Here is a 26942-nt window from a genome sequence, read left to right as displayed (position 1 = left end):
TTATATAGGTGGTAGAAGGGCTGGAAGAGCAAGAAGGAAAAAGGTTGATGCCCAGAGATCAGATGCCCCCCAACTTGTGGACTTCAGGCCATAAGCCTGTCCCTGCTGCTGGGCTTTTAGAGAGGTTGTTGCCGCAGTTCTAGATCTGCTACAGATGTGCTGCCCCAGTCAGGGCTGGAACCTCACCAGCAGGGTTGCCGGTGCCGCACTGCTGCCGCCAGCAAGCCGTCAGAAACAAATGAGAGAGTTGCTTCTCCCCCTCTTCTGGCCTTCCAGTCTCACCAATCCCTCCCTTGGCAGTATCTCACTGGAAGCCAATTGGAAAGACGGTCTGGGAAGTGTAGGTTAGGGGTGACCCTGGCCCCTTATAATACATAGCAGAACACAAAGGAAAGGAATAAAGTTCAAGAGCAAATAGGCAGATATGACTGGTGCCGCCCAGCCCTTTGAAGCCTAACATCTACTCTCCTTCTCTCCATATGTAATTTCAATATTACACTAGCAATCACAATATGCTTTCATCTTAAGTGAAGGATCTTTTCCTTCTTCTTCCTCTTCCCCTTCCATAAAGGGATATGAGACACCGTTCCATAGGTCAGTGTATCCATTTCTGAATGATATCATTTTCTCTTCTAAAGCAGTCACAGTGCCAAGTAGATATTTTATAACCTAAAAACTAAGTTGCAAAGTCATTTACCATTAATAATTTACACACAACAAGCAGAGAAGAAAATACATGTATTTGCTATAATAATCTTTTCTTAACTGGCCCGGAGGCCATAGTACACATTTATGAATCCTTCCTTCATCACCTATTTAATGTTTCCTTCTCCCTTTTCTAGCACCTTGGCAGTTTGGGCTCTTTAACTGGCATGATATCCTAAATGATCATTCCTGAAGGATCAGAGTTATGAATCCTTTTTTATTAGGTTGTGGTAGTTTTCTATTAATGCTTTTTAAAATTGTGGTAACATAACATAAAATTTACTATCTTAACCATTAAAAATTTTTTAAAAAATAGGGACGCCTGGGTGGCTCAGTGGGTTAAAGCCTCTGCCTTCGGCTCAGGTCATGATCCCAGGGTCCTGGGATCAAGCCCCGCATCGGGCTCTCTGCTCCGCAGGGAGCCTGCTTCCTCCTCTCTCTCTCTGCCTGCCTCTCTGCCTACTTGTAATCTCTGTCTGTTAAATAAAATAAATAAAATCTTTAAAAAAAAATTTTTTTTTTTAAATAATCTCTATACCCAACATGGGGCTCAAAATCATGATCCTGAGATCAAGAGTCAGGTGTTCTACTGGCTGAGCCAGCCAGGCACCCCCTGTCTTAACCATTTTTAAATGTACAGTGGCATTCACGTAAGTCCCTTCACATTATTTTTGTACCATCACCACCATCCATCTTCAGAACTCTTTTCATCTTGCAGAAATTCCATTAACTTTGATTAATGGACATGACACTTCTAAGAGGAATACCTTATAATTCCCCGGATTCTATCATACTTCTCTTTGTCCTCAAGGTATAACAGCAATCATACCTACTTTTGATAATCAGTATCAATCACCCAGCCAATGTAGTAAGCTCCTTTTTTGTCTATTGGTTTGGTGGATTGAGGAACCCGAGTGGCCAGTAGCAATCTCAAGTTCTAGTTAAGAGAAACTCTTCTTTGTGTCCTCTGTAAAAGTATTCCTCCCTAGGCAACTAAGACCTCTACTTGTAGGAATGGAGGCAAAAATTCTGCAAGTGGATGATTGTAAGAGGATCTGTTCTCATTTCCTTCCATTAATTCATAGATCCTGTGTTCTGGTTATGAGGAAAACAGCATCAGTACTGGTTGCTGGTTTATGTGAAACCTTATCTTTTTAGTAGTCAGAACCCTGTCTTCACAGGGGTTAGTCTCCTAACTGCTACAATAAATAAGTTGTTAGAAAACTACTCTACCTTTCTATTTCTATTAGATCAGCTGCTTCTGATGGGGAACGTGGTAAAAAAGTGAATTCCATGTTTATGGGCTCATCATTGCACTTAAGTGCTATCAGATGTGTTCCATGGTTAGAAGCAATGTTATGTGAGGTGCCAGGATAAAGAATATGATATTCTGTAAGCCCCCTGATGCCGATGCTGGCAGAATATCAGGGAATGTAAATCTGTATCCAAAACACATGTTTATTCTGGTAAGCAACAAAACAAAACACTGCTCCTCTTATGAAGGAAGGTGCTTATTATAGTCATCCTCCCATGAAGTGGATGACTAATTCTTGCAGAAATGGTGCCATGTTAGGGGCTCAATGTTGGCTTCTGCTCTTGGCAGTTTGGGTACTTAGCAGGGGTGGTAGCCAGATCTCCTTGGTGAGGGGATGTGTGTAGCCTCCTTGCCTGTGCTAAAGGCCATTTTTCAAGCACTAGGGTATCTGAGGAGAAAGAACATCTGACTTCATGGAATGGGTCATCTTGTCCACCTAGTCACTGAGAGTCTCCTCTAAAGTGGTAGCCTTTGGGAAGCATTCACATGGGATGCAAATAATCCTCATACTCTATCCATTCTGAGAGGTCCATTCACATTATTTCCCCTTAGACCTTGCTCTCAGCGGTTTTACATTTTTTTTTTCAAGCTTGGGCTATTCTGCTAAACCATTAGCCACTGCCCATGAATCAGCAAAAACCAAAAAAATAGACAGACAGATACATTGCTCTAAGTTTTACCTATTGGGAGGATTTTTCTTCTCTTGTCTTTCAGAGTCACCCCTGTATAAAGTTGTAATACTGTAATAGTCTTTTAGTGTCAGCATATCATGAACAATCATTTGTAAATCCAGCTAGGGGGTTTTCTCCCACATCAGCAGCTCACAGAACCTTAGTTGTGCTTTGATGGAGAGGTAACAGCGGGAGTAGACATCGTAGGAATCTGAGCCATATTCATTCACACATTTTTTCCAGACTTGCTTAAGCTGGATCTCACATACTGCTTTCACTTGCTGAGGGAATTCTGCACATTTAGTTCATGTTGAGCCACTCAGGTCACATGATCACTTCATGTTCCTGTGATCAGCTGTTCAGTCTTCACCAACATGGGGTAGTAAGCCAGAAACTATTTTTCAAAAGGAGAATAGTTATCCACAGAATAGGGCATAACTTTGGAGTGCCTGAGTGGCTCAGTTGGTTTAAGCATCTGACGTCAGCCCAAGTCATGATCTTGGGGTCCTGGGATGAAGCCCTGTGTCAGGCTCCCCACTTGGCAGGGAGTCTGCTTGTCTCTCCTCCTCTCTCTTTGCTTCTCCCCCCTGCTCGTGCTCTCTCTCTCTCAAATGAAAAAAGAATAGGGCATAACTTGGCTCAAAATTTTTCTGTGGGGTGTCTATCTGGCTCAGTTGGAAGAGTGTTTGACTTTAAATCTTGGGGTCATGAGTTTGAGCCCCATGTGGGGTGTAGAGATTACTTAGAAAAAAAAAAAAAAAACAACTTAAAAAGTAGTTCTGCAATTGGGGCCTATAAAAGGCTCTATTCCTAGAGATGATATAACCTATCCATCTAACCAGGACAGACTTGAGAGGGAAAAGGAACACTGTTAATTATTTTAGGGCAACAGGTGAAAACCCAGAGTGTCCTTGAAAACCAGGATGTATTGTAACCCTGTACTATACAGCACACGCATTTGCCTTAGACATTTTGAGCACAGTTGGACCTGCTGAGTCATATTGGCCAGTGCCACTGGCCAGTAACATAAATGTGCCCAGAGAGCAACTTGCACTGCAGTTGGACCTATTACAAAACCTTATCTTGCTCTGGGCCCAACACAAAACTGGCATCCCCTGGGATGCTCAGTAAATGGATTAGAATAGCACAAATGTTTTATGCATTGCTTCCCAAATCTAAAAAGACCAACAAAGCTTTGTGCCTTTTTCTTAAGTAAGAAGTGGTGCGAGGTGAAGGATTATGTCTTTCACATTGGAGGTATAGCCCAGCATGCTCCCAGCTACCTGGACATCAAAAAAATCGATCAAGGTGGTAGTTCCTTGAATTTTTGTGGGGTTTCCCTCCATTCTGTGACATGCATGCATCTTACTAAATTGTCTAGAGTATTTGCAACTTCCTGCCCATCAGGTCCAGTCAGTGTGAGGTTCTGTGGAATACCAAAGCGGATTAGCAAAAGTTGTGTAATAGATTATGTAGGCTGGAAGAGTTGATGTTGATGTGGCCCTGAGAGAAGAGGGCAAAGATGTACTGTTGTCCCCATCAGGCAAAAGCAAACTGCTCCTGGCAGTTCTTATTCACTGTAAAGAGAAAGAAACATTTAATGGGTCCTTATCTATATTGCAAGTGCCAGGGGCTGTGTTGATGTACTGTAGTAAGAAGAGTCCACATGTGGGGCAGCAGCTGAAATTGGAGTCACCACTTGATTAAGTCTGCGGTAATCTATAGTCATTCTTCATGACCTGTCTTCTGCACAAGCCGAATAAAACAAGTTAAGCAGGAATATCATAAGACCCAATATCCTTTTACCTTTCTTGTCTTTAGTGATAGCAGTAGTCTCTGTAGTTACCTCAGGGATGCAGAATAACTTTCAGCCTACTGTTCTAGAAGCAGATTAACTGGGGCTTCAATTTGCCCCTTCCTGCTATAATAGTCCTCACTTTGTTGGTCAGTAAACAAATGTGGTTATTCTGTCAAGTCACTTAGTATGTCTGTTCTAATTATACATTCAGGAACTGGGGAGATAACCAAAAAATAGGCTGATGACTTCACTGGGTTCATTCACAGGCTAAATTTCCATTCTTCCTTAATCCCCTGCTTTGAGTGATAGACCACCATACCTTTCATATCCCCAGACATTAGCACTAATTTGCAGATATTGTCTAGTAATTCTTGAAAGGCCTAGTTTAGGACTGTCTGATAGAATTTTCCACAGTATTGGCAATGTTCTGTATCTGCATTATCCAATATGGTAGCCACCAGTCATATTAAACACTTGAGATATGATCGGGATGACTGAAGAACTGAATTTTTACTTTGATTTAAGCTTGTTTTTAATTAAATGGAAATAGGAAACTAAAAAAGAGGCTGTGACTCTCCCTTTGGGCAACTCAAATCATTTTTATTCTCACCAGCTCTAGATTTTTTTTTTTTGATTGTATAGTTCATGCATAATTATTTGAAGCTAGTCTTCAGTCTCTGCAAGGACCACTCTACTTCTAGTTCACACCTTCCTGTAGGATTGAGTCCTTCAAAGCCCTAACTTAAAGCAGGAGCAGCTTATCAGGAATCCCCTTCTCTGGTGCACCCTGTACTCTTGGCCCCTAGACTAGCAAGGTTGTCAGAATCTCTGCTTAGCATCTCACCTGTCTGCCACTTCTGGAGTCAGCAGGTAGCCCTAGGGGAAAAGAGACCCCAAATGTTGCAGAATCCCCTTTGATCTTAGCCCCCTAACTTCTCACAGCTTGTTTGTTCCCAGATACCTTAAAGAAAATTGTTTTTAATATATATATTTTGTCTGGATTTTCTAGTTTATACTCAGAGAGTTGGCCCAATTATTTAGTCTGCAATACCATAAACCTTTCCACTTATTTTGGCCACGTGCCTAGGGGCACTCAGTATGGAACCGTTTTAAACTAAACCAAACTAGCTGGATATTTCTGAGCCATTCCGATGATACAAATTTGGGCTACAATTTTGCACAAGGACAAATCCACCGTCCCCTTCCCTTCTTTTCATTCCAAGGTAGTTTTACCCTAGCTGTGGGATGAGGAGCATGGGTTTAGTGCTAGTTCTCGCTCTCCTGAGTATGTATCTGTTTAGGATCCTACGTTCGTGTAGAGGGTCTCCAATTACATGCTATTTCAGCAAGATCAGCAAGTGTCTAAAAAGGCTTCTTGTGCTTGGTTTCTGTCTCTGGATTTTTAGATTTTGGCATATGACTGCTTTACTGTCTTCACATCTTTTACGTGTTTTAAAATGATGAATATTTTTTCTTTTTAGGTTTTATTCTTCATTTTAGGTGTTTTCAGTGAGAAGTCTTGTTGCGTAATGCAAGGCAAGTCTTCACCAGTAGGCATTTCTGTTTCCGTATATATAAGATGGGGAGAATAAATGTACTCCTATTTACATCAGAGTATCAATTGAAATAATTGTGCTTTGAAAGCTGTGAGGCTCCGGGGCGCCTGGGTGGCTCAGTGGGTTAAGCCGCTGCCTTCGGCTCAGGTCATGATCTCAGGGTCCTGGGATCGAGCCCCACATCGGGCTCTCTGCTCAGCAGGGAGTCTGCTTCCCTCTCTCTCTCTCTGCCTGCCTCTCTGCCTGCTTGTGATCTCTCTCTGTGTGTCAAATAAATAAATAAAATCTTTAAAAAAAAAAAAGAAAGCTGTGAGGCTCCAAACTGTTATTTTCTTCTTAGTTGTCTGTCCACACACAGAATGTTCTATGGATTCCCCTTCTTCTGCCAACTTCTTAAATGTTGATGGTCCTCAGTTGTCCACTCTCGACCCACTGTTTTTCTTAATTTTTATAATCTTTCTTTGTGGTTTCATCCTTTCCCAAGTCTTCTTTATTTTTTTTTAAAGATTTTATTTATTTATTTATTTGACAGACAGAGAGGCAGAGAGGCAGCCAGAGAGAGAGGAAGGGAAGCAGGCTCCCTGCTGAGCAGAGAGCCTGATTCGGGGCTCGATCCCAGGACCCTGGGATCATGACCTGAGCCGAAGGCAGAGGCTTTAACCCACTGAGCCACCCAGGTGCCCTCCAAGTCTTCTTTATATCTCTACCTCACATCCATCTTCTGAGCTATGAGCCCATATATTTTACTTAATCATACCAAAGTCATCACACACATGCCCAAGCCGAGATCTCCTCTTCCTATGTCCCTGCCCTTGGTGACAGGAGCCGCTCTTCATCAACTGTGCAGTTGTTCAAGTGAAAAACGTGGGCATCAGTCTGCATTCTTCCATCCCTCACCCTGCACATGCATTCAGTCACTGGAGGCGATGAGGTGCTTCCTAAATGTTTCTCAAACTTGGCTATTTCTGTAGCCCATCAGCACAGCCCCTGCTACTTGGGATACAAGCTAATGACCTGTCACATTTTTCTTTCTCTTTATCACCTCCTAACCAACCCTCTTCATTATCAGCCGGAGGGATGTTTCTAAAAGCACCTCTGATTCTATCACTGCCCTGCTTGAAGTCCTTCAGCAGCTTCCCGGCATTCTAAAGATAAACACCATTAACATTGATCACAAGGCTTTTCATGACCTGACTCTCTCTGCTTCTGCATTCTCCTTTCTCTTCACTTTTTCCCATTTCACCACATAGCTCATCTACTCTGAACTATTTGTGTCTCCATTTCCAGATCGATCGTATGACTATGTCTGGGTGAGTTAGGGGGATTGTATTTGACCTATTCCATCATCAGCCTACCCGTTACTTGTTTGGATAGGCATCTGAGACTTTGGGTCTCCCATGTGGCCCATTCCCTGTCCCCCCTTGGACTGTACAAGTCCACACCCCAGGCTTGACCAGCACGGAGTAGAGGGAGATGGTTACCTTCTGTTTTCTAATCACTGTTTTCCTTAAAATGCCTCCTAAGGGAGCACCAGCTTTTTTAGCAGCCACACCATAAGTCCTCTTTTACACAAGTGAATTGGGAAGCTACATCTCCCACATCCTGTGTTTGCATGGTGCATTTTCTATATCTTATCACAGAACCTGACCTGACATTTTCATGGACATTACCACTTGCTCAGTTTCATCTGTTTTACTGCAGCTCTTTGTCTAGTTTGTTCAGCAATATTTTTAGCCTCATGCAAAGTCTTACAATGTGAAATAAAAGACATCCTCTTTTATCGTGTAGATAGAACTGACCGGAACCAGAGACACTCAGCAGCAGCGCCAGAATGAGAGCCCAGGGCTGCTGACCCCCATTCCCAAGTTTCTTCTAATCCAGTAAGCAGTTCCCATTCCTGAATCCAGTCACTGGGGCATACTCTTAGCTTCTAAAAAAATTAGTCAAATCTATCATATTTTAAATGCTATTAATTCCTTTTGCCAAGAGAAGGTATAATAAAAATAGCATCACTCTGAACAGCCAGAAGCCTCAGCCTCTCCACCCTAATAGACTCCTGCCACTTCAGAGATCTCTTCTTTCAAAACTGCCATGGGAAGGACCCAGTGGAAGAGCCTAACGCTGTCCTCTGAAGCCTTGCATCTTGTCCTCCTTACCCACTTATTGACTCCCCTCTATTTTAAAACATCTGTTTTGGAGACAAAATGAAACTTTTATATGTTATAATTAGGGTGAAACTTGTAAAAGACAAAACACTATAACTTGTCACAAGAGACAGGATAGAGCTTCTCCATTATGAGGTGTAAGAGGAATTTTTTTTAAAGGCTTATTTTTTAGCTTTCACATCTGACTGGAGTAAAAATGAGATGGGTCAATTAATTATAAATAACAGAGCTGCTATGTACCCTCCTGTAATTGCTCTCTAGTAGAAATTAAAAATTTAGTGCATGAAAGTTGGTTCTTTCAGGAGAGGAAGAGAGTCATCTGTGACCTTCAAATACCATCAACTAAAGGCTTCTTTCCTTCTTGGTTGAGTGTGTTGAGTGTTTGTTTGGGTGTATGGAGGGGAGAGAGTTGGAGGGAGGAATGAAAACATGATTTGAGGGGTGCCTGGGTGGCTCAGTGGGTTAAAGCCTCTGCCTTTGGCTCAGGTCATGATCCCAGGGTCCTGGGATCGAGCCCCACATCGGGCTCTCTGCTCGGCGGGGAGCCTGCTTCCTCCTCTCTCTGCCTGCCTCTCTGCCTACTTGTGATCTCTCTCTGTCTGTCAAATAAATAAATAAATAAATAAATAAATAAATAATAAGAAAACATGATTTGAGTCACCTGCCTTTGTATACTTAAAAAGCATTACCTAGGGACACATGACTGGCTCACTTGGTAGAGCATGACTCTTGATCTTAGGGTTGTAGGTTCAAGCCCCGTGTTGGGTATAGAGATTACTTAAAAAACCAAAATCTTTGGGAAAAAAAAGTTGAAAAAATTAAGTATTACCTAGGTCTCATCCACTTGGGGACATAAGTCAGGCCACATTAATGGTAGTATCTAAAATGCCAGAACTTCCTGCCCCACCAGTGTGATTCAGGATCTCAGCCCATGGAATTCCACTCTCAGGTGTTTCTGGGACTCCTCGGAGAGTTTGAGTTTTAAGAGACTTCGCAGCTCCTTGCTGATGTGTGCATTTTATTGGGTCACTTTAGAGAAGAGCCTCACTGTGGCCAGCCTGCCTTACCCCGCATGAACCAAAGCTGTGGTCTGTGCCAAGGGCTCTGTCTCCTGATGCTCCCATGGTTACTGATACTTGGGGTGATGCAGCATACCCAGGAGTTGGACTGACCCAAAAGTGTTCAGTATTCTTTCTGCAGAATGTTTTCCGTCAACTTGGTCATGCCTTGGTCACTCTGTTATTTTCCACGAGCATTCCTAGTGGCCCCATCCTGCCCCAATCCAGTCTCATTGAGTCCATCTGTGAATATGTGCAACCTTTCTCCATACAGAAGACTGAAGTATGAGTGGGATTTGGGGAAGAAGGTCAGTTGGGAAGAAATTACACCTATTGGTCCCTCTCTGTCTCAGGGGCACTAGAGAAGTTCCCAAGCTGGTTATGCCTCTTGATTGATTCCCTGTCCTCCATCTCTTCCTATCTGCGCTCCTGCTTCCTGGGGATGGTAGAGTTTGTCCCTGCCCTTGCTCATGACTCAGGATCCTTGCACTCACAGGGAAGCATCTGTAACATCACTGACAAGCAGGAGGTACATCCTGAGGTTCCCAGCACTGGAGACGCTGATGCTGGATGACAACAGGCTCGCCAGCCCCAACTGCTTTGCCAGCCTGGCCGGGCTCAGAAGGTAAAGCCACAGCCCCTCTCTGTAGGGCCACCTGCACCCCAGCCTGGCCCACACCCTGAATGCTGCTCTGGAATCCAAAAGGCCTGGGTTTAAATCCCGGCTCCACCACTTATCTCTCCTGTGTGGCTGTGGGTGATTCACTTCTCTCCTCCGATCTTTAGCTCAGCCATAAAAGTGGGGCATCAGTAGGACATTTCTGATCAAATGTCTGGATTAGAAGTGGCAAAGAGAAAGGAGGGTAAAAAAAAGGAGGTATTACCAGAGATAGGCTCCTGACCCTTGAGAGAGGGGACAGAAAAGAAAAAAAAAAAAAAGGAATCAGAAAGTTAAGGTTAATTGCTGAATTCTACGTATTTGATTAAATTACGGAAAATGCTGACATTTAAATGGTTAAGCTTTAGATTCCTGGAAAATTTACTTTAGATTCAGATACCCTTACTACTTTGTGCCTAGCCATTTACATTGTTTTATTCATCTTTACAGGAACCTTGAAAGATTAATGAATATTATCCCCATTTTAGAGATAGGGATATTGAGGCCCAGAGAGGGTAAGTCACTGGCTCAAGGTCACACCAGAGGAATAAGTGTCCAAGCCTGAATCCATGTTCTTTCCCTCAAGTTGCTTAGTAAATGCCCCGAAGTATCATTATTGCTGTGATTCTGTATTCACTTTCCTTAATTGAAGACTGAAGAAATTAAGCCTGGACCAAAACAGGATTTTCCGGATCCCGTACCTACAGCAGTTTCAGCTCCGCGACGGGTCAGGGGACTGGGTTGGAGGCAGGGGGTGTCCCCAGAAAGAGCTCCATTCTATGCGACAGCCCAAGTCATGGATGTTTGAGGCCTCTGATGAGCAACCAGATTATACTGTACTGCCCATGAAAAAGGATGTTGACCGGACAGGTGAGTGATGCCCCTTGTTCCAGAGATTCAAGCCCTGTGGTGGGAATAATCTTCTGACAGCTTATTCTGAAAGCCTGTGGCTCCTGAGAAGCTGCTGCCTGGGAAGGTGGAGGTCTCCCATTAATTATTTCAATGACTTCCTGACTTATTCTCTGTTAAGATCCTTTTAAAATCCAGGGGCCCCTCGGTGGCTCAGAGGTCATGATCTCAGGGTCCAGGGATCAAGTCCCGAATCGGGCTCTCTGCTCAGCTGGGAGCCTGCTTCCCCCTCTCTCTCTGTCAAATAAATAAAAATCTTTTTAAAAAATTTAAAAAGGTCCTTAAAAGAAATTAAAAAGATCTTTTTAAAATCCAGTAAAAATAAGTTTTTTAAAATCTCAAATAACCAGAAACTCAGAAGTGAGACTTTTCAGAGATGGCTAACTCTGAGGTGCACTGATCTTCTCAAGGAATTCAGGTTCTTTCCATCCTCTTCTGCCATCCTTGCCCTGCTTGCTTGTCCTTGTAGGCTGGTTCCCATTGAGGTCTCAAGATCACTACCATGGTGCCAAGAATTATATCCAAATGGCAACATTAGAGGCAGAAAAGGAAAGGAATGTCACCTTTATTATAAACCAAAATCTCTTTAATACATGAGTATTTCTGGATTATATATTCTGCTTTACTGATCTAGTTATCTGTTACTGTGCCAGTATCATAGTGGGTTTTCTTAATATTTATTTTAAATTGAGAAATAACCAACTTAAACATATAAAAGTATTGTGTACAGCTTGAATCTTTACAAACGTGCATCCTTTTAACCACCACCCATCTTACAATATAGAACATTTCCAGCATCCCATGTGGTATCTTCCTGATCAGTCCCTCCTCCAAGAATAATCACCATTCTGACTTCTGTCACAGCGATAGCTTTTGCCTGATTTGAAATTTATGTATATGGAATTATACAGCATGTGCTCTTTTGTGTCTGATTTATTTCACTGAACATTATGTCTGTCCGATTCATTCATGTTGTTGCATATATTGGTAGTTCACTATTTTTCATTTCTCTTATGGTATTCCAAGTTATTTACCATTCTTACAGAGTAAGAAGGATAGACATTTTGGTTATTTTTATTTTTGAGGCTATTAAGGATAAAGCTACTATGGATATTCTTTTACATCTTTTGGTGGACATAAGCACTTGTTTCTATTGGGTATATACCCAGGAATGGAATTGCTGGGTCATAGAGTATAAAGTTATGGTCTTTTAAAATTGTTCTCATCAGTGCTTTGTAGTCCTCAGTGGTGAGGTTTTACATATTTTCATTAGATTTGTTCTTAAGTATTTGGTCTTTGTCAACGCTATTGTCAATGGTACTATTTTTTTATATTACATTTCCACTTGTTTGTTACTGGTACATAGAAATTTTGAACTTGTATCCAATAACCTTTCTAACCTGAGATTATAGGGAGAAAATATGCATTCAGGCAGAGTATACCGTGGCTCATCTTTCTAGATGTGGGGGCTGTCTCCTCAGGGAATCACTCTTTAGCAGCCACACTTCAACCATGGCCCATCCTCTTGCTGACTCCTACTTTGTTTCTTGTACAAAGCCATCCTCCAGTCCTTTACAGACACTTGTCATAGGAGAAGTTATTTGGGGCACGTGATGTTCCACCCCTATTATCGTTTACTTCATTTTCATGTAATTTCTATCAGTGTAATATCATTAACATCTGCAAGGGGTCCTGTTAGCCAGGGCAGTGGTGAGTAGTGCCTGCACAGGATCCAGTCCAAGATGTTTTGATGTATGGTTGAACTCAGATGTTTATTGGCCATCTCATTCCGATGATGCCGAGAACAAAAATCACTCCACAGCCTCTTCCTTACTGCCGTGCTGCTAGTTATTCTTAGTATCTCTGAATTTACCATCTTAACATTCTGTTTCTACTAGCAAAACCAAGAGTACTTTCAAATCCTAAGACAGTTGGTTTGCCTTCTCTGATCAGTACTATCTGCCCGCCTAACAGTACTGATGCTAAAAGAGCTTGCATGTTTGCAAAGTCAGAAGGAAGATCAGTGTGGTTGAAATGTAGTGAGTGAAGGACAGAGTGGCATGAGATAAGATGGAGCAGTAGGTGGGAGCCAGATCAGGCAGGACCTCTGCCTGGCCAAGGAGTTTTGATTTTATTCTAAGTGCAACTCACCACCTGACAAGTATCACAGCCAGCTCCTTTTCCCAGTTAGCGTTAGAGATGAGGACCAATGAGAATGCCACTAGGGGTCACCCTCCTGTACACAGAGGTTGGGTGAGCCAGACCCCAGCCTCTCTGGGGGCAGTCAGTACACTCGCCAACCTTCGTTCTGTTTCTCTTTTGTTTCAGAGGTTGTATTCTCATCTTACCCTGGATTTTCAACGTCAGAGGTAGGAACTGCCTGTTTTATATTTGTGTCCTTAAGTTAGAACATTAATTTTAAAAACAAAAGTAAGCTAATGAACCCATGAGCAGCATTTATATGTATCACACTGAAGAAGCCCGTTCGTTGATGTTTACCAAGTACCTACCATGTGTCTGGCACTGCTCTGGTTGATGAATATACAGTGGTGAGGCTGCCACCAAGATGGAGCCTTGGGGGCTCCCTAGTAAATGCCCCCAAAAGCTAGACTCATCCTTGCCAAATACACCGCCATCTAGGCTCTGATCCTTGGTTTGATAGGCTTAGATGCTTGATTTTTGTCTGGACAGAAAATTGGTTTTTCTTTCAGGGTTAGATGCTTACTAACCAAGCTCACAAGGACTGATCACTATTGATTTATTCATTTACAATAAGAAGTACAGGTCCATGTTCAGCCAACCCACATCCTTGAGAGGCACCTCAGTACACTCCCTCCCCATGGATAAAGCTAGGTGAGACGTTATATCAATTAACTATTGCCACATGACAAACCAACCCAACAATTGCGGACTTAAAACAATAGCAGTTTATTATTTCTCACAATCATTTGGGCTGGTTAGATGTTCCATTGGTTTTGCCAGGGCACGTTCATCCAGCTGGCTGGTTCGCTGGGGCCTGGGTTCATGGATAGCTGGTATGGCTTGGCATCTATACGGAGTCCTTTTACTTTATTTATTTTTTTGACATTATTTTATTTATTTGACAGAGATCACAGGTAGGCAGAAAGGCAGGCAGAGAGAGGGAGGAGGAAGCAGGCTCCCTGCTGAGCAGAGAGCCTGTCATGGGGCTTGATTCCAGGATCCTGAGACCATGACCTGAGCTGAAGGCAGAGGCCCAACCCACTGAGCCACCCAGGTGCCCCTATATGGAGTCCTTTTATTATGGACTTCTTTACAGTATGGTGGCCTTAGGGTTCCAAGAGTGAATTGCAAGGCTCTGGAATTCAAATGGTGGCACTTCTGCCACATTCTGTTGGTCAAAGCAAGTCATAAGTATGATAGGTACAATTCCTTATGTACAATTCTGTACGCTAGCCACCTGGAGATAGCACAGACCCCACAAGTGAAGGGCACACTCCACAACAAGACTGCCCTCACTTCAGATGCTAGCTGCAAGTTTGGGGGTCCCCAAGCTATCCACACTTAAGACAAACTGGCTATAAATTCTGGAGTTCACACAACCTTCTCAGGCTCAATAATTTACTAGAACAACTCATAGAATTCAGGAAAGCACAGTCCTTACCATCACAGTTTTACTATAAAGGGTACAAATCAAGACCAACCAAATGAATAGATACATAATGTGAGCCCCAGGAGGGTCCCAAATGCAGAGCTTCTGTGCCTTCTCTCTGTGGAATCTGGGTGTGTCACCCTCCCACGTCTGCTGTTCACCAATCAGGAAGTTCACTCAAGCCTCAGTGTCCAGAAATTTCTTTGGAGCTTCACTACATAGGCATGGATGATTGAACCATTGGCCACAGTACTGAACTTAATCTCTAGCCCCTCCCCTTGCCAGAGGTGAAGCTGGCTCAAAACCCCAACTCTATAATTGAGGGGTTGTCTTTCAGGTACCGCCAGCCTCCATCCTGAGTCATTCATTAGCATAAGCTTAAGTGTGAACCCAGGGCTTACGAATAACAAAGGTATTCCTATCACTCACGAAGTTTCATGAGTTTTGAAAGTCCCATGCTAAAAACCTGTGACAGAGACCAAGTTCTTTATTACACAATAGCCAGTCTAGTTTCAAGGACATAGAGATACACACACCACCTCTGAATGAGAGGAGCACCAAGGTCACAGTGCCCATGGGCATACATATGGCCTGGAGGGACTTGGGGCCGTTAAACAGTCTGCCATAAAAGTCAGAGATAATTGGTGGTAGTTCAGTCCTCAGATCCCAACTCCCTGGCATCTGAGTGTGTAGTTAAGTGTGTTAGATGGTTGAGACTTGTAGTGGCCCCTGTCTGTAAAAGTCAGGTTTGTATCCCTCATGCCCTCAGGTCAGGACACTCACGCCCCTGGATAGTGCAGTCTAACTGCAGGACACACAGCCTTGCTCCACATAGGGAACTGCACGGTGGAGGAGTCTGCCTTACCAGAGTGCCACCACTTTCCACTGTGGTGTCTGGCAGATTGCATTTGGATCGCCTGGAGGGGAGAATCCTAGACATTCCCAGCACCAACACTGGTTTTTGTTTACTCTCACCCATCACTCACCTGTCCCACTTTTGTAGGTGTACAAGTTGGACCCTAGGAGGGCACAAAATACTTGGCTCCAAGTAGGTGCTCTGCTAATGTTCACTGAATGAACAAATGAAATTTAAGTGACTTACTCAAGATTACACTGCAATTAATGGAGCTTAGAACAGAATCCAGTTCATTTGAACCCAGTGATTAGCCCAGCATCTACCCTGTAATTTCCTCTGGTTCCGTCTAACTCAAGGAATCAGTGAGTGAACTGAGCCAGGCATGGTTAATCCTGTAAGTTTTATTTTCTGCTTAATGAAACATGTTGATCCTGAGGCAGGCTGGGTTGTGCTGAAAAACCACGACTTGCAAGTGACCCAGGTGCACCAAGTCACATTCAGGCCCAGACTGCTTAAAGTCATCCAGGACTTAGTTATTGATTTATCCTGGAATGAAGAGCCTCCATGGTAGGGTGTGAGCTAACCCATCAGACCAGGTACTCAAGACTCAGATCCCTCGTGCTCTCCTTCTCCCACTAGAAAAAGTCCCCTTTAAAATGCAAGTAGCTGCTGAGTCAGAAAAGTGTAGCTCTTGGTAAGGTGGTGAGTTCAAGCCGCACATTGGGTGTGGAGATGACTTAAAAATAAAAAAATCTTTAAAAAAAGAAGTAAAATAAAATGCAAGCACTATCCTTTTGACTTTTGAAGAAATTTTAGCCCAAATGTAGAGAAGAGCCATTTCAGGATAAGCTGCTATAGGGCAGAAAGTGGGGGGTGGGGACAAAGAACTTCTGATGTCTACATCACTGCTCTGTTATCATTTGGTCTTAGAGCACTTAAAACCTGAACTTTGGATGCTGGAGAATTAGCTCACCATGTGAACTCAGGGAACTTGGAATCAGAACTCTGGGCCCTTGGTAACATCTCCCATTATGATCCTAGATGTCTCTTTTGGCCAAGACTCTCTAGAATGGTCATTCTTTCCATCACCCTCCATAGGAAGGTGCCACAATGGCCCTTGGCAGCATTCAGCCTCTTATCATCAGGACACTTTGACAATAGGCCTTTTTTCCTTCTAAGGCAACCAAGGTATGTGCACTTCCTCCCATATTCGAGATTCTTCCCGTGAAGTCACTGAAGGCCAGGAACCAGACGCTGGCCCCACCCTTTCCAGAGCTGAGGTACCTTAGCCTGGCCTACAACAAGGTGACTCTTCTGCTTTTCTACCTGTCTCCTCGGGGGCACAGATGGGAGGGTGGGATACAGTCTGCTCTGGCCTGAAGGCCAGGCCTATAATTCCCCATTACAGATATGTGGTCTCAGAATTCTCAGGGTGGGGGAAGTGGATAAAGTGCAGACCAAGGCAGGAGTCCGTCCATTCAGTTATAGATGTTTACTTAGTACCATGTGCCAGGCTCTATGCTGCATACTAGGCCCGCAGCTGTGCAAAGAGAGATTGGGCCTCTTGCTTTTTGGAGCTTGTCACCCATAGGGAAGACTGATAGAGGACAAATGGTCTCAATATAAGCATGCTTAGTGTTAGCAAGAAATTCACGGTGCTATGAAGTGTATGACAGGGACAGTCTAACCTAATATTTGGGAATAAGGAATGTTCTCCAGAGAGTGGTTTCATGACTTTAGGTAAAGTGTGAGGGAAGAGTGAAGTGAGAAATGTTCTAGTCTGGGGGAACAGCAGATGTAGTCCATGGGACAAATTTAATATGTTTCTCCTTCATGTTTTATGTTAACTTATTTTTCCAATAGCCATGTACTGTTTGACTTCTATAAACCCCACCAACTGAGCTCTACTCAAGTCTGAAATGTAGGCAACTTTTAAGGTACTCCGTTCACATTCCTTGTAAGGCAAACAATTGGTACAGCCACATTCCTCAAGTGTTTTCTTCCCAAGAGTTTTATCATTTTAGCTTTGACATTCAGATCATTGATCCATTGTGAGTTTATCTTTATATATGGTGTGAGATAGGGGTTCAACTTCATTCTTTTATGTGTGAATATGCAGTTTACTCAACCCATTGATCAAAAAGACTACTCTTTCCCCATTGAATGGTCTCATCACCTTGTCAATAATCAGTGGACCCATAGATGTATGATGGATCCCTCTTTGATTCTTGAAATTGATCACTCGTGTCTTTTTTTTTGTTTTTAAGATTTTATTTATTTATTTATTTATTTATTTGACAGAGAGATCACAAGTAGGCAGAGAGGCGGTCAGAGAGAGGGGGAAGCAGGCTCCCCGCTGAGCAGAGAGCCCGATGTGGGGCTCGATCCCAGGACCCTGCGATCATGATCTGAGCTGAAGGCAGAGGCTTAACCCACTGAGCCACCCAGGAGCCCCCACTTGGGTCTTATATTGAAAAAACTAAACTGCTGGTTTCACTGGGTTTTCTACTCATCTCTTTTCCTATTTCATTGATTTCTGCTCTAATTTGATTTCTGTCCTACTCACATGAGTTTAGTTTGTTCCTCTCTTTCTGGTTTCCTAAATAGTGTAATTTTAGATCACTGATTTAGACCTTTTTTTTCTCTTTAATATAAGCATGTAAAGCTATAAACTTTTTCTGCAAGCACTGTTTTAGCTGCATCCTACAAATGTTTTGTGTTTTTATTTTCATTCTATTCAACTTTTTAAATTCTTGTTGTAGTTTCTTCTTTTACCCATGCATTATTTACATAAGTGAAATGCTTCATTTCCAAATATATGGAGATCTTCTAGGTGTCTTATACTTACTATTTCTACTTTAATTCTGTTGTGGCCAGATAACATAACCTGTAAGATTTCATTCTTCTGACATCTATTGAAACTTGTTTTATGTCCCATCCTATATTCTGTCTTGGTGAATGTTCTGTGTGCGCTTAGAAAAAAATGTGTCTTGTGCAGTTTTAAGTAATAGTGTTCTATAAATACCAGTTAAGTTAAGGTGGTTGGTAGTATAACTCAGATCATTTCTGTACTATTATTTGTCTTTGTTCTACCAATTATCAAGAGCAGCATGTTAATATCCCCAATCATGACTGTGGATCTCTTTATTTCTCCCTTTAGTTCTGTCAGTTTTTGCTGCCTATGTTTTGAAATTTTACTATCAGGCACATAAATATCTAGAATTTTTATATCTACCTGATGTGTTGATTCTTTTATTATTTTGACTTGTTTCCCTGTGCCTTGAACAAAATTTCTTGTCTTGATATCTGTCTTGTTTGATTTTAATGGATTATTTGGTCTTTGGGTGTTGAGATTGATAAGTTCTTTATAGATTTTGGATACCAGCCCTTTATCTGATTTATCATTTGCAAGTATCTTCTCCCATTCTGTCAGTTGTCTCTTGGTTTTGTGGACTGTTTCCTTTGCTGTGCAAAAGCTTTTGATCTTGATGAAGTCCCAGTAGTTCATTTTTGCCCTTGCTTCCCTTGCTTTTGGCAATATTTCTAGGAAGAAGTGGCTGTGGCTAAGGTCAAAGAGGTTGCTGCCTGTCTTCTCCTCAAGGATTTTGATCAATTCCTATCTCACATTGAGGTCTTTCATCCATTTTGAGTCTATTTTTGTGTGTGATATAAGGAAATGGTCCAGTTTCATTCTTCTGCATGTGGCTGTCAATTTTCCCAATACCATTTGTTGAAGAGACTGTCTTTTTTCCATTGGACATTCTTTCCTGCTTTGTCAAAGATTAGTTGGCCATAGAGTTGAGTGTCCATTTCTGGGCTCTCTATTCTGTTACACTGATCTGTTTGTCTGTTTTTGTGCCAGTACCACACTGTCTTGATGATGACAGCTTTGTAATAGAGCTTGAAGTCTGGAATTGTGATGCCACCAACTTTGGCTTTCTTTTTCAACATTCTTCTGGCTATTAGGGGTCTTTTCTGGTTCCATATAAATTTTAGTATTATTTATTCCATTTCTTTGAAAAAAATTGATGGCATTTTTATAGGGATTGCATTAAATGTGTTGATTGCTCTAGGTAGCACAGACATTTTCACAATATTTGTTCTTTCAGTCTATGAGCATGGAACATTTTTCCATTTCTTTGTGTCTTCCTCAGTTTCTTTCACACAGATTCTTTGCCTCTTTGGTTAGGTCTGTTCCTAGGTATCTTATGGTTTTGGATACAATTGTAAATGGGATTGACTCCTTAATTTCTCTCTCTTCTGTCTTGCTGTTGGTGTATAGAAATGCATGCAACTGATTTCTCTGCATTGATTTTATATCCTGACACTTTACTGAATTCCTGTATGAGTTCCAGCATTTTTTGGAGTGGAGTCTTTTGGGTTTTCCACATAAAGTATCATATCATCTGCAAAGAGTGAGAGTTTGACTTCTTCTTTGCTGATTCGGATGCCTTTTATTTCTTTTCGTTGACTGATTGCTGCGGCTAGGATGTCTAGTACTATGTTGAATAACAGTGGTGATAGTGGACATCCCTGCCGTGTTCCTGACCTTATGGGAAAAGCTCTCAGTTTTTCCCCATTGAGAATGATATTTGCTGTGGGTTTTTCATAGATGGCTTTGATGATATTGAGGTATGTACCCTTATCCCTACACTTTGAGGAGTTTTGATCAAGAAAGGATGCTGTACTTTGTCAAATGCTTTTTCAGCATCTATTGAGAGTATCATATGGTTCTTGTTCTTTTTTTTATTAATGTATTGTATCACATTGATTGATTTGCAGATGTTGAACCAATCTTGCAGCCCAGGAATAAATCCTGCTTGGTCATGGTGAATAATCCTTTTAATGTACTGTTGGATCCTATTGGCTAGTATCTTGGTGAGAATTTTTGCATCCGTGTTCATCAGGGATATTGATCTGTAATTCTCTTTTTTGGTGGGGTCTTTGTCTGGTTTTGGGATCAAGGTAATGCTGGCCTCATAAAATGAGTTTGGATGTTTTCCTTCCATTTCTATTTTTTGGAACAGTTTCAGGAGAATAGAGATTAATTCTCCTTTAAATGTTTGGTAGAATTCCCCCTGGGAAGCCGTCTGGCCCTGGGCTCTTGTTTGTTGGGAGATTTTTGTTTACTGCTTCAATTTCCTTATTGGTTATGGGTCTGTTCAGGTTTTCTATTTCTTCCTGGTTCAGTTTTGGTAGCTTATACATCTCTAGGAATGCATCCATTTCTTCCAGATTGTCTAATTTGCTCGCATATAGTTGCTCATAATATGTTCTTATAATTGTTTGTATTTCTTTGGTGTTGGTTGTGATCTCTCCTCTTTCATTCGTGATTTAATTAATTTGGGTCCTTTCTTTTTTTCTTTTTTAAGTCTGGCCAGGGGTTTATCAATCTTATTAATTCTTTCAAAGAACTAGCTCCTAGTTTCATTGATCTGTTCTATTGTTTTGGTTTCTATTTCATTGATTTCTGCTCTGATGATTTCTCTTCTCTTGCTTGGTTTAGGCTTTTATTGCTGTTTTTTCCTCTTGCTCTTTTAGGCATAGGGTTAGGTTGCTGTTTGAGGCCTTTCTTGTTTCTTGAGAAAGGCTTGTATTGCTATATACTTTCCTCTTAGGACCGCCTTTGCTGTATCCCAAAGATTTTGAACAGTTGTGTTTTCCTTTCATTTCTTTTTTCCTTTTTTTTTTTCTTTCATTTGTTTCCATGAATTTTTTCAATTCTTCTTTAATTTCCGGGTTGACCCATTCATTCTTTAGTAGGATGCTCTTTAGCCTCCATGTGTTTGACTTCTTTCCAGCTTTTCTCTTGTGATTGAGTTCAGGTCTCAAAGCCTTGTGGTCTGTAAATATGCAGGGAATGATCCCAGTCTTTTGGTACTGGATGAGACCTAATTTATGACCCAGGATATGATCTTTTCTGGAGAATGTTCCATGTGCACTAGAGAAGAATGTGTGTTCTGTTGCTTTGGGATGGAATGTTCTGAATATATCTGTGATGTCCATCTCGTCTAGTGTATCATTTAAAGCCTTTATTTCCTTGTTGATCTTTTGCTTAGATGGTCTCTCCATTTCAGTGAAGGGGGTGTTAAAGTCCCCTACAATTATTATATTATTGTTGATGTGTTTCTTTGATTTCGTTATTAATCAGCTTATATAATTGACTGCTTCCATGTTAGGGGCATAGATATTTAAAATTGTTAGATCTTCTTATTGGACAGACCCTTTGAGTATGATATAGTGTCCATCCTCCTCTCTTATTAGTTATTATTAGTCTTTGGTTTAAAATCTAATTTGTCTTATATAAGGATACCCCAGCTTTCTTTTGATCTCCAGGCTTCCTACCTTTTTAACAGTGGCAGGGGCTCTCCTCCAGGCCTATGCCCCAGGGATGGCTTTCTCTTGTCTTGCTCCCTGGGTCCAGTCTTTTGTGTACAAGTGGACATGAATTCTCCTTCTCTCTTGAGAATTCTCTTCTGCTCTAGTGCACACTTAACCTTCAGCAGCTCATTAAAATGGTTAGCTCATTAAAATGGTTAACTCATTTCTTTCTAGTTGCTTGTATGGCACTTACCATCTCTTCCTTCCATGTTATGCCACACCTGAGCCAGTGTCCGTGTCCCATCACCCCTTGGAGGTACCCACCTTTCCTTACATTTCAGTCCACATGATTGCCCTGAGACCTTAGCTCTCTGATGGATGCAAGAAAAGTTATGATGTTATAGGTTATTCTGTCTTTTTTCTTATTGTCAGGAGGGGAGTAATACACTCCATTTTCCTTTTTTTTTTTTTTTTTTAAGGATTTTATTTATTTATTTCAGAGAGAGAGAGAGAGCATGAGTGGGGGAGACAGGCCAAGGGAGAGGGAGGAGCAGACTTCCCTCTGAGCAGGGAGCCTGATATAGGGCTCTAGACTAGGACCCTGGGATTATGACCTGAGTGGAAGGCAGAGACTTAACCAACTGAACCACCCAGGCACCCCTACTCTCCATTTTTCTACATGCTTACTTGAGTTTTTAAATTACATTTTTCTGTATGACAGTTATCACCTAACATATATATCTTTTTTCTTTATTATCAGTTGTCTACTGCAGGATGTAGGTTTGTTTGAGAGTAGGATTTTGTTGTATTTATAACTATATCCTCATCGTCTGGAATAGAACCTGATACATGATAGGTACCCAGTAAGTTTGTTTGATGAATGAATGATGTTTTGATCACATCAGGGAATACTCATGCTACCTGTGTTGAAATTAACATTCAATTTATTAAAGTTATTAAAGTTACAAATTTTAGGGGCGCCTGGGTGGCTCAGTGGTTTAGGCCACTGCCTTCGGCTCGGGTCATGATCTCAGGGTCCTGGGATCGAGTCCCGCATCGGGCTCTCTGCTCGGCAGGGAGCCTGCTTCCCTCTCACTCTCTCTGCTTGCCTCTCTGCCTACTTGTGATCTCTCTCTGTCAAATAAATAAATAAAATCTTTAAAAAAAAAATAAATAAATAAATAAATAAAGTTACAAATTTTAAAACCTATTTTGTTTTACAGAACTTAAATATCTAGAATATCCTCTCAAATCTAATAGGTTTTGTGTCAAAAGTAAAATAAATGGGGTGCCTGGGTGGCTATGTCAGTTGAGGGTCTAACTCTTGATTTTGGCTCAGGTTATGCTCTTACGGTCCTGAGATTGAGCCCATGTCAGGGCATGAAGCCTGCTTAGGATTCTCTATCTCAGGGCACCTGAGTGGCTCAGTCAGTTAGGTGTCTGACTTGTGATTTCAGCTCAGGTCATGCTCTCAGAGTCCTGGGATCAAGCCTTGCATTGGGATCTACACTTGGTGGGAAGTCTGCTTGAAGATTCTTCCTCCCCCTCTCTCTCTGTCCCTTCCCCAGCTTGTACACATGCACATGCTCGCTCTCTCTCTCTCTCTCTCAAATAAATACATAAATCTTAAAAAGAAAACAAAAAATATCTTCCTCTTCTTCTCCTCCTCCCCCCTTGGCTGATAATGCTCATTCTCCCTCTCTCTCTCTCTTAAAAAAAAAAACAAAAAGCAAAAAAAACAAACAAACAGGAAAAGGAATCACTTTCACTCAACCTTTAACTAATATTTACTTAGTTCATAAATTTGGTAGGTTAAATTTATTTGCCTTAACCCATGAAATTGGACAGAAATAGTAAATTGTCATTGGATCCGGAATTTATTTTCAGGGGCATTCAGTTCACCTTATGCGGATAGGCTAGCCCAATGGCCACATTTTCCTCACTATATCAGCCAGAATCCTAAGCCCATATCTTTCAGCTGGGACTTAATTTCACAGAAAATGGCATCCATGCCACGGATATCTTTCAACTTTCTATCAGTTTTAATTGTAACTTTCTTCAGCTTTTTAGTCTCTTGATTTGGATGGATGGAATTTTGCATCCTGACAAATTTAATACTCCCTCCCCCATTTTGTTGTCACTGCTTCTTGACCACCAGATTTGCATATGAGAGACTCTGCACTCTCTATAACCACCATTTTATAGTTATTTACCAACACATATTAGACTTCTTTGTAGATTCTTCTTTCTTCCCTAGAGTCTAGATAAGAAGTCAGCAAATGTTTTCTATAAAGGGCCGGATAATAAATACATTACTCTGTCACGGCTACTCAGCTTTGCCTTGTAGCACAAAGGGTAATGTGTAAATGGATGAGCAGGGCAGTGTTCTGATGAAGCTTCATTAAACAGATGGAGGGATGGATTTGGCCCACAGACATTAGCAGCTGACCTCGGTTTTTGTATAGCCTTCAAGCTAAGACTAATTCTTTGATTTTTAAGTGGTTGAAAAAATAAAAAGAAGGATACTACTTCATGACACTTTAAAATTATATGAATCAAATTTCAGACTCCATAACTAAAGTTTTGTTGGAAAAGAGCCATCACACTTAATAATATGAATTGTCTCTGGCAGTTTCTGTGCTATAACAGCACAGTGGAGTAGTTACACCACAGACAGTATGGCCAGTAAAGCCTCAAAGATTTACTCTCTGGTCCTTGACAGAAAAGGTGGGCCAAGTCGTGGTCTCGATGACCAAATGTAGAGTTGCTCAGGGGCTGAGCCTGGTCCCTCTCCTCTCACTCTGGACTCTCCCCCTAGGGATGGCTTCACATACCCACTGGCCCATGAACTGTGGCTCACAAAGTTGTAATTCCAACACAGAACCCTCCTATGTACTCCAGACCAGTGTATGCACTGCCTACCTGAATCTCTACTGGAAGTACATGTATCCAAAGTGAATTAATGATCTCCCATATCTTAGAGAAGAGCATATAGTTTACTCACACCAAAATCTGGCTGTTGTCCTGAATGTTTCTCTCTCCTTTACATCCCTCCTCGCCACGCATATCTAATCTGTGACCAAATCTTGTCATATTTAGGTCCTCCGACTTCTACAAATTCATGTAACAGGTCCCCAGGGACCAAGATCTTTCTAGCCTTGATCTGCCCCCAACTTGCATCTCTAGCCTCATTTTCTTTCTGCTGTTAATCAAAGTGGCCTTCCTTCCGTCCCTCCAACTGGCTTTCCTCCTCCTCACTGTGAGGCCCTTTACGCATGGTTCTCTGTGTAGGGCACTTCCTCTCTGCAGTAGGCGGAGCATGCACCGTGAGCTGCTGCCACACACCTCAAATTCCCCCACGACCTCCTGAGTAGGAGTCTAATTTCTTGATTTCATAGAATCTACTGTGAGCACAGATTCCAGGTGGGCTGGTGGCCTCACACATGATCTCCCAGAGACCCAGGTCCCTTCTGGCTGTGTCTCTGTCATCCTTCATTCCTGAAGGGGATTTTATTGGCTCCTTTGTGTCTGGCAGACTGATTCCTGAGTAGGGGAGGGGGTAAGAAACGTAGAGGGTCACACACGAGGTTTCAAATGGGCTGTGCCCAGAAATGATCCCTTCCACCCTGGTTGCATATGACATGAGTCATATCAGCACATCTAGCTGTGTGGAGGCATGAAGACCATGTAGCTGTGTGCCCAGAAAGTAGAGGGAACGGTTTTGGTTAATATCGAGGTTTCTGTGCTGCATACTCTGTCCCTACCTCCTCCTTAGCATTCAAATCTCAGGGAGGCCTTCCCTCTCTCCTTGCCTGGACCAGATCACCCTAGGACTTGACACATCCTCTCATGGCGCTCATCACAGCTGCTGAGCTCTCGTCCTTCTGGTTACTACTTTGGTGCCTATTTCCCCACAGGCAGTGCTCCCTGAGGACAGGAGTTCTAGCTGTTTTGCTCATTTCATGTTGGCATTCACTAATACTTATTTAAGGAATAAGAATGGATAGATTCATTGCCCAGTGGACATCTAGTGCTACCCACTGGGGCTCCAGAGGAAGCCAAACTGAAGGGCCCTCCCTCTCACAGTCCTCAGGTCTTGTTGCCTTCCGTGGGTCCAGAGTCCGACCCAGCAACTTTCAGGGTGCATCTGAAAGGCCACTGACCCACTCTTGGCCCCTCTTACTCTGTTCTGTTGCTAATAGACACCCTTCGCAGGGATGTTCCAACCACTCTGCTCAGCAAGGATTAGGTATGTTTCGCTCTTCAGAAGCTGGCTGCAAGAGGGTAGAGCAGCCTCTGGGCCCCAGACAGCTGGGAGGTCTTCATATCATTGGCTCAATGGGTCCCCCCTGTCCTGCCCTCTGTCTGTCCCCAGCTCAGTATCCAGGACAGGCCTTAACAAAAGAGACCACCAGGAATGCTGTTGACAGACTGTTGGGGTGTGTAGAGGTTGCATTGAGGAAGGTGAAGTGCCAGACAAATTGTATCCCGAAGTCAAGATCAGTGCCTGGCCATACTTCCAGACTCCTTGTGCTTATTCTCATTTTGTCACCAACATCTCCATTCCTTGGTCTGGGCTACATTTCCAGTGTGGAGAAGAGAAAAGAATTCTTAACTTTGAAACATGAAACAGTGATGTGGAATTTCAGACAGGATCCTGATCCTGTGGGTGTGAACAGGTGAAAGCACAGGAGCAGACGCTGCCCAGCCCTCAGTCCGGCATGGCAGCCTCGCGTCCCTGGCCCCACCCCTACCCTAGCAAGCACGTAGCCCCACGGTATGGGGCCTGGCAGCCCTTGGGCAGAGGTAGGGCAGCTTTGACCTGAAGCTTTTCCCTGTCTTCCTTACAGATCGCCAAGGAGGATGCCATCCTGCCAGTAGCTCTTTTCCCGTCTCTCTGCGAGCTCATCTTTCATAATAACCCTCTGGTGTCCCATACCCGAGGTATGGTGCCTGCAAACCTGCACCCCCATCCCGGTGCCTAGGGCCAATCTGGGCACCCTCAACCCCACCTCATTGAGGCTGAGTCCTGGGCTCGTCTGTGCATCATGGGTGGACATGGTTCTTGGTGCATCTGGGGACGGAGAGAACCACAGACATTGCTAAGCACTTCTGTACCAGCTTACCTGACAGCAACCCTGTGAGACAGGTGCCATTGTCCCTGTGCCCAGTGAAGGATGCTGAGGTCCAGGGAGGTTCATGATCTATCCAAAGCCCCACAGCAAGAATGAGGCAGAGCTAGATCCTGCATGAGATCTTTGAGTAACACCCAGATTTGTAGAGCAGGTCTGTTGTGACC

At 42.6% G+C, this 26942-nt stretch overlaps 1 protein-coding gene across 16 annotated transcripts in view; it reads left to right on the top strand.

The window, feature by feature from the left end:
• The window catches only part of XRRA1 (X-ray radiation resistance associated 1), a 65381-nt gene that overhangs the window by 29399 nt on the left and 9040 nt on the right, over window positions 1-26942 (top strand). For 10 of the 16 annotated variants that reach the window (XM_046015307.1, XM_046015310.1, XM_046015309.1 and 7 more), the window contains 5 exons: window positions 9765-9893; window positions 10579-10796; window positions 13164-13204; window positions 16502-16627; window positions 26494-26587. In XM_046015307.1, the coding sequence (XP_045871263.1) occupies window positions 9765-9893; window positions 10579-10796; window positions 13164-13204; window positions 16502-16627; window positions 26494-26587 (608 nt within the window). The other 6 variants (XM_046015303.1, XM_046015304.1, XM_046015312.1 and 3 more) reach the window with 6 other exon arrangements.

The sequence above is a fragment of the Meles meles genome, chromosome 8, assembly GCF_922984935.1.
Source record: "Meles meles chromosome 8, mMelMel3.1 paternal haplotype, whole genome shotgun sequence".
In the NCBI taxonomy this organism is placed as follows: domain Eukaryota; kingdom Metazoa; phylum Chordata; class Mammalia; order Carnivora; family Mustelidae; genus Meles; species Meles meles.
Note: the sequence above shows the minus strand (reverse complement) of the source record. Positions and strands in the feature narration are given on the sequence as shown.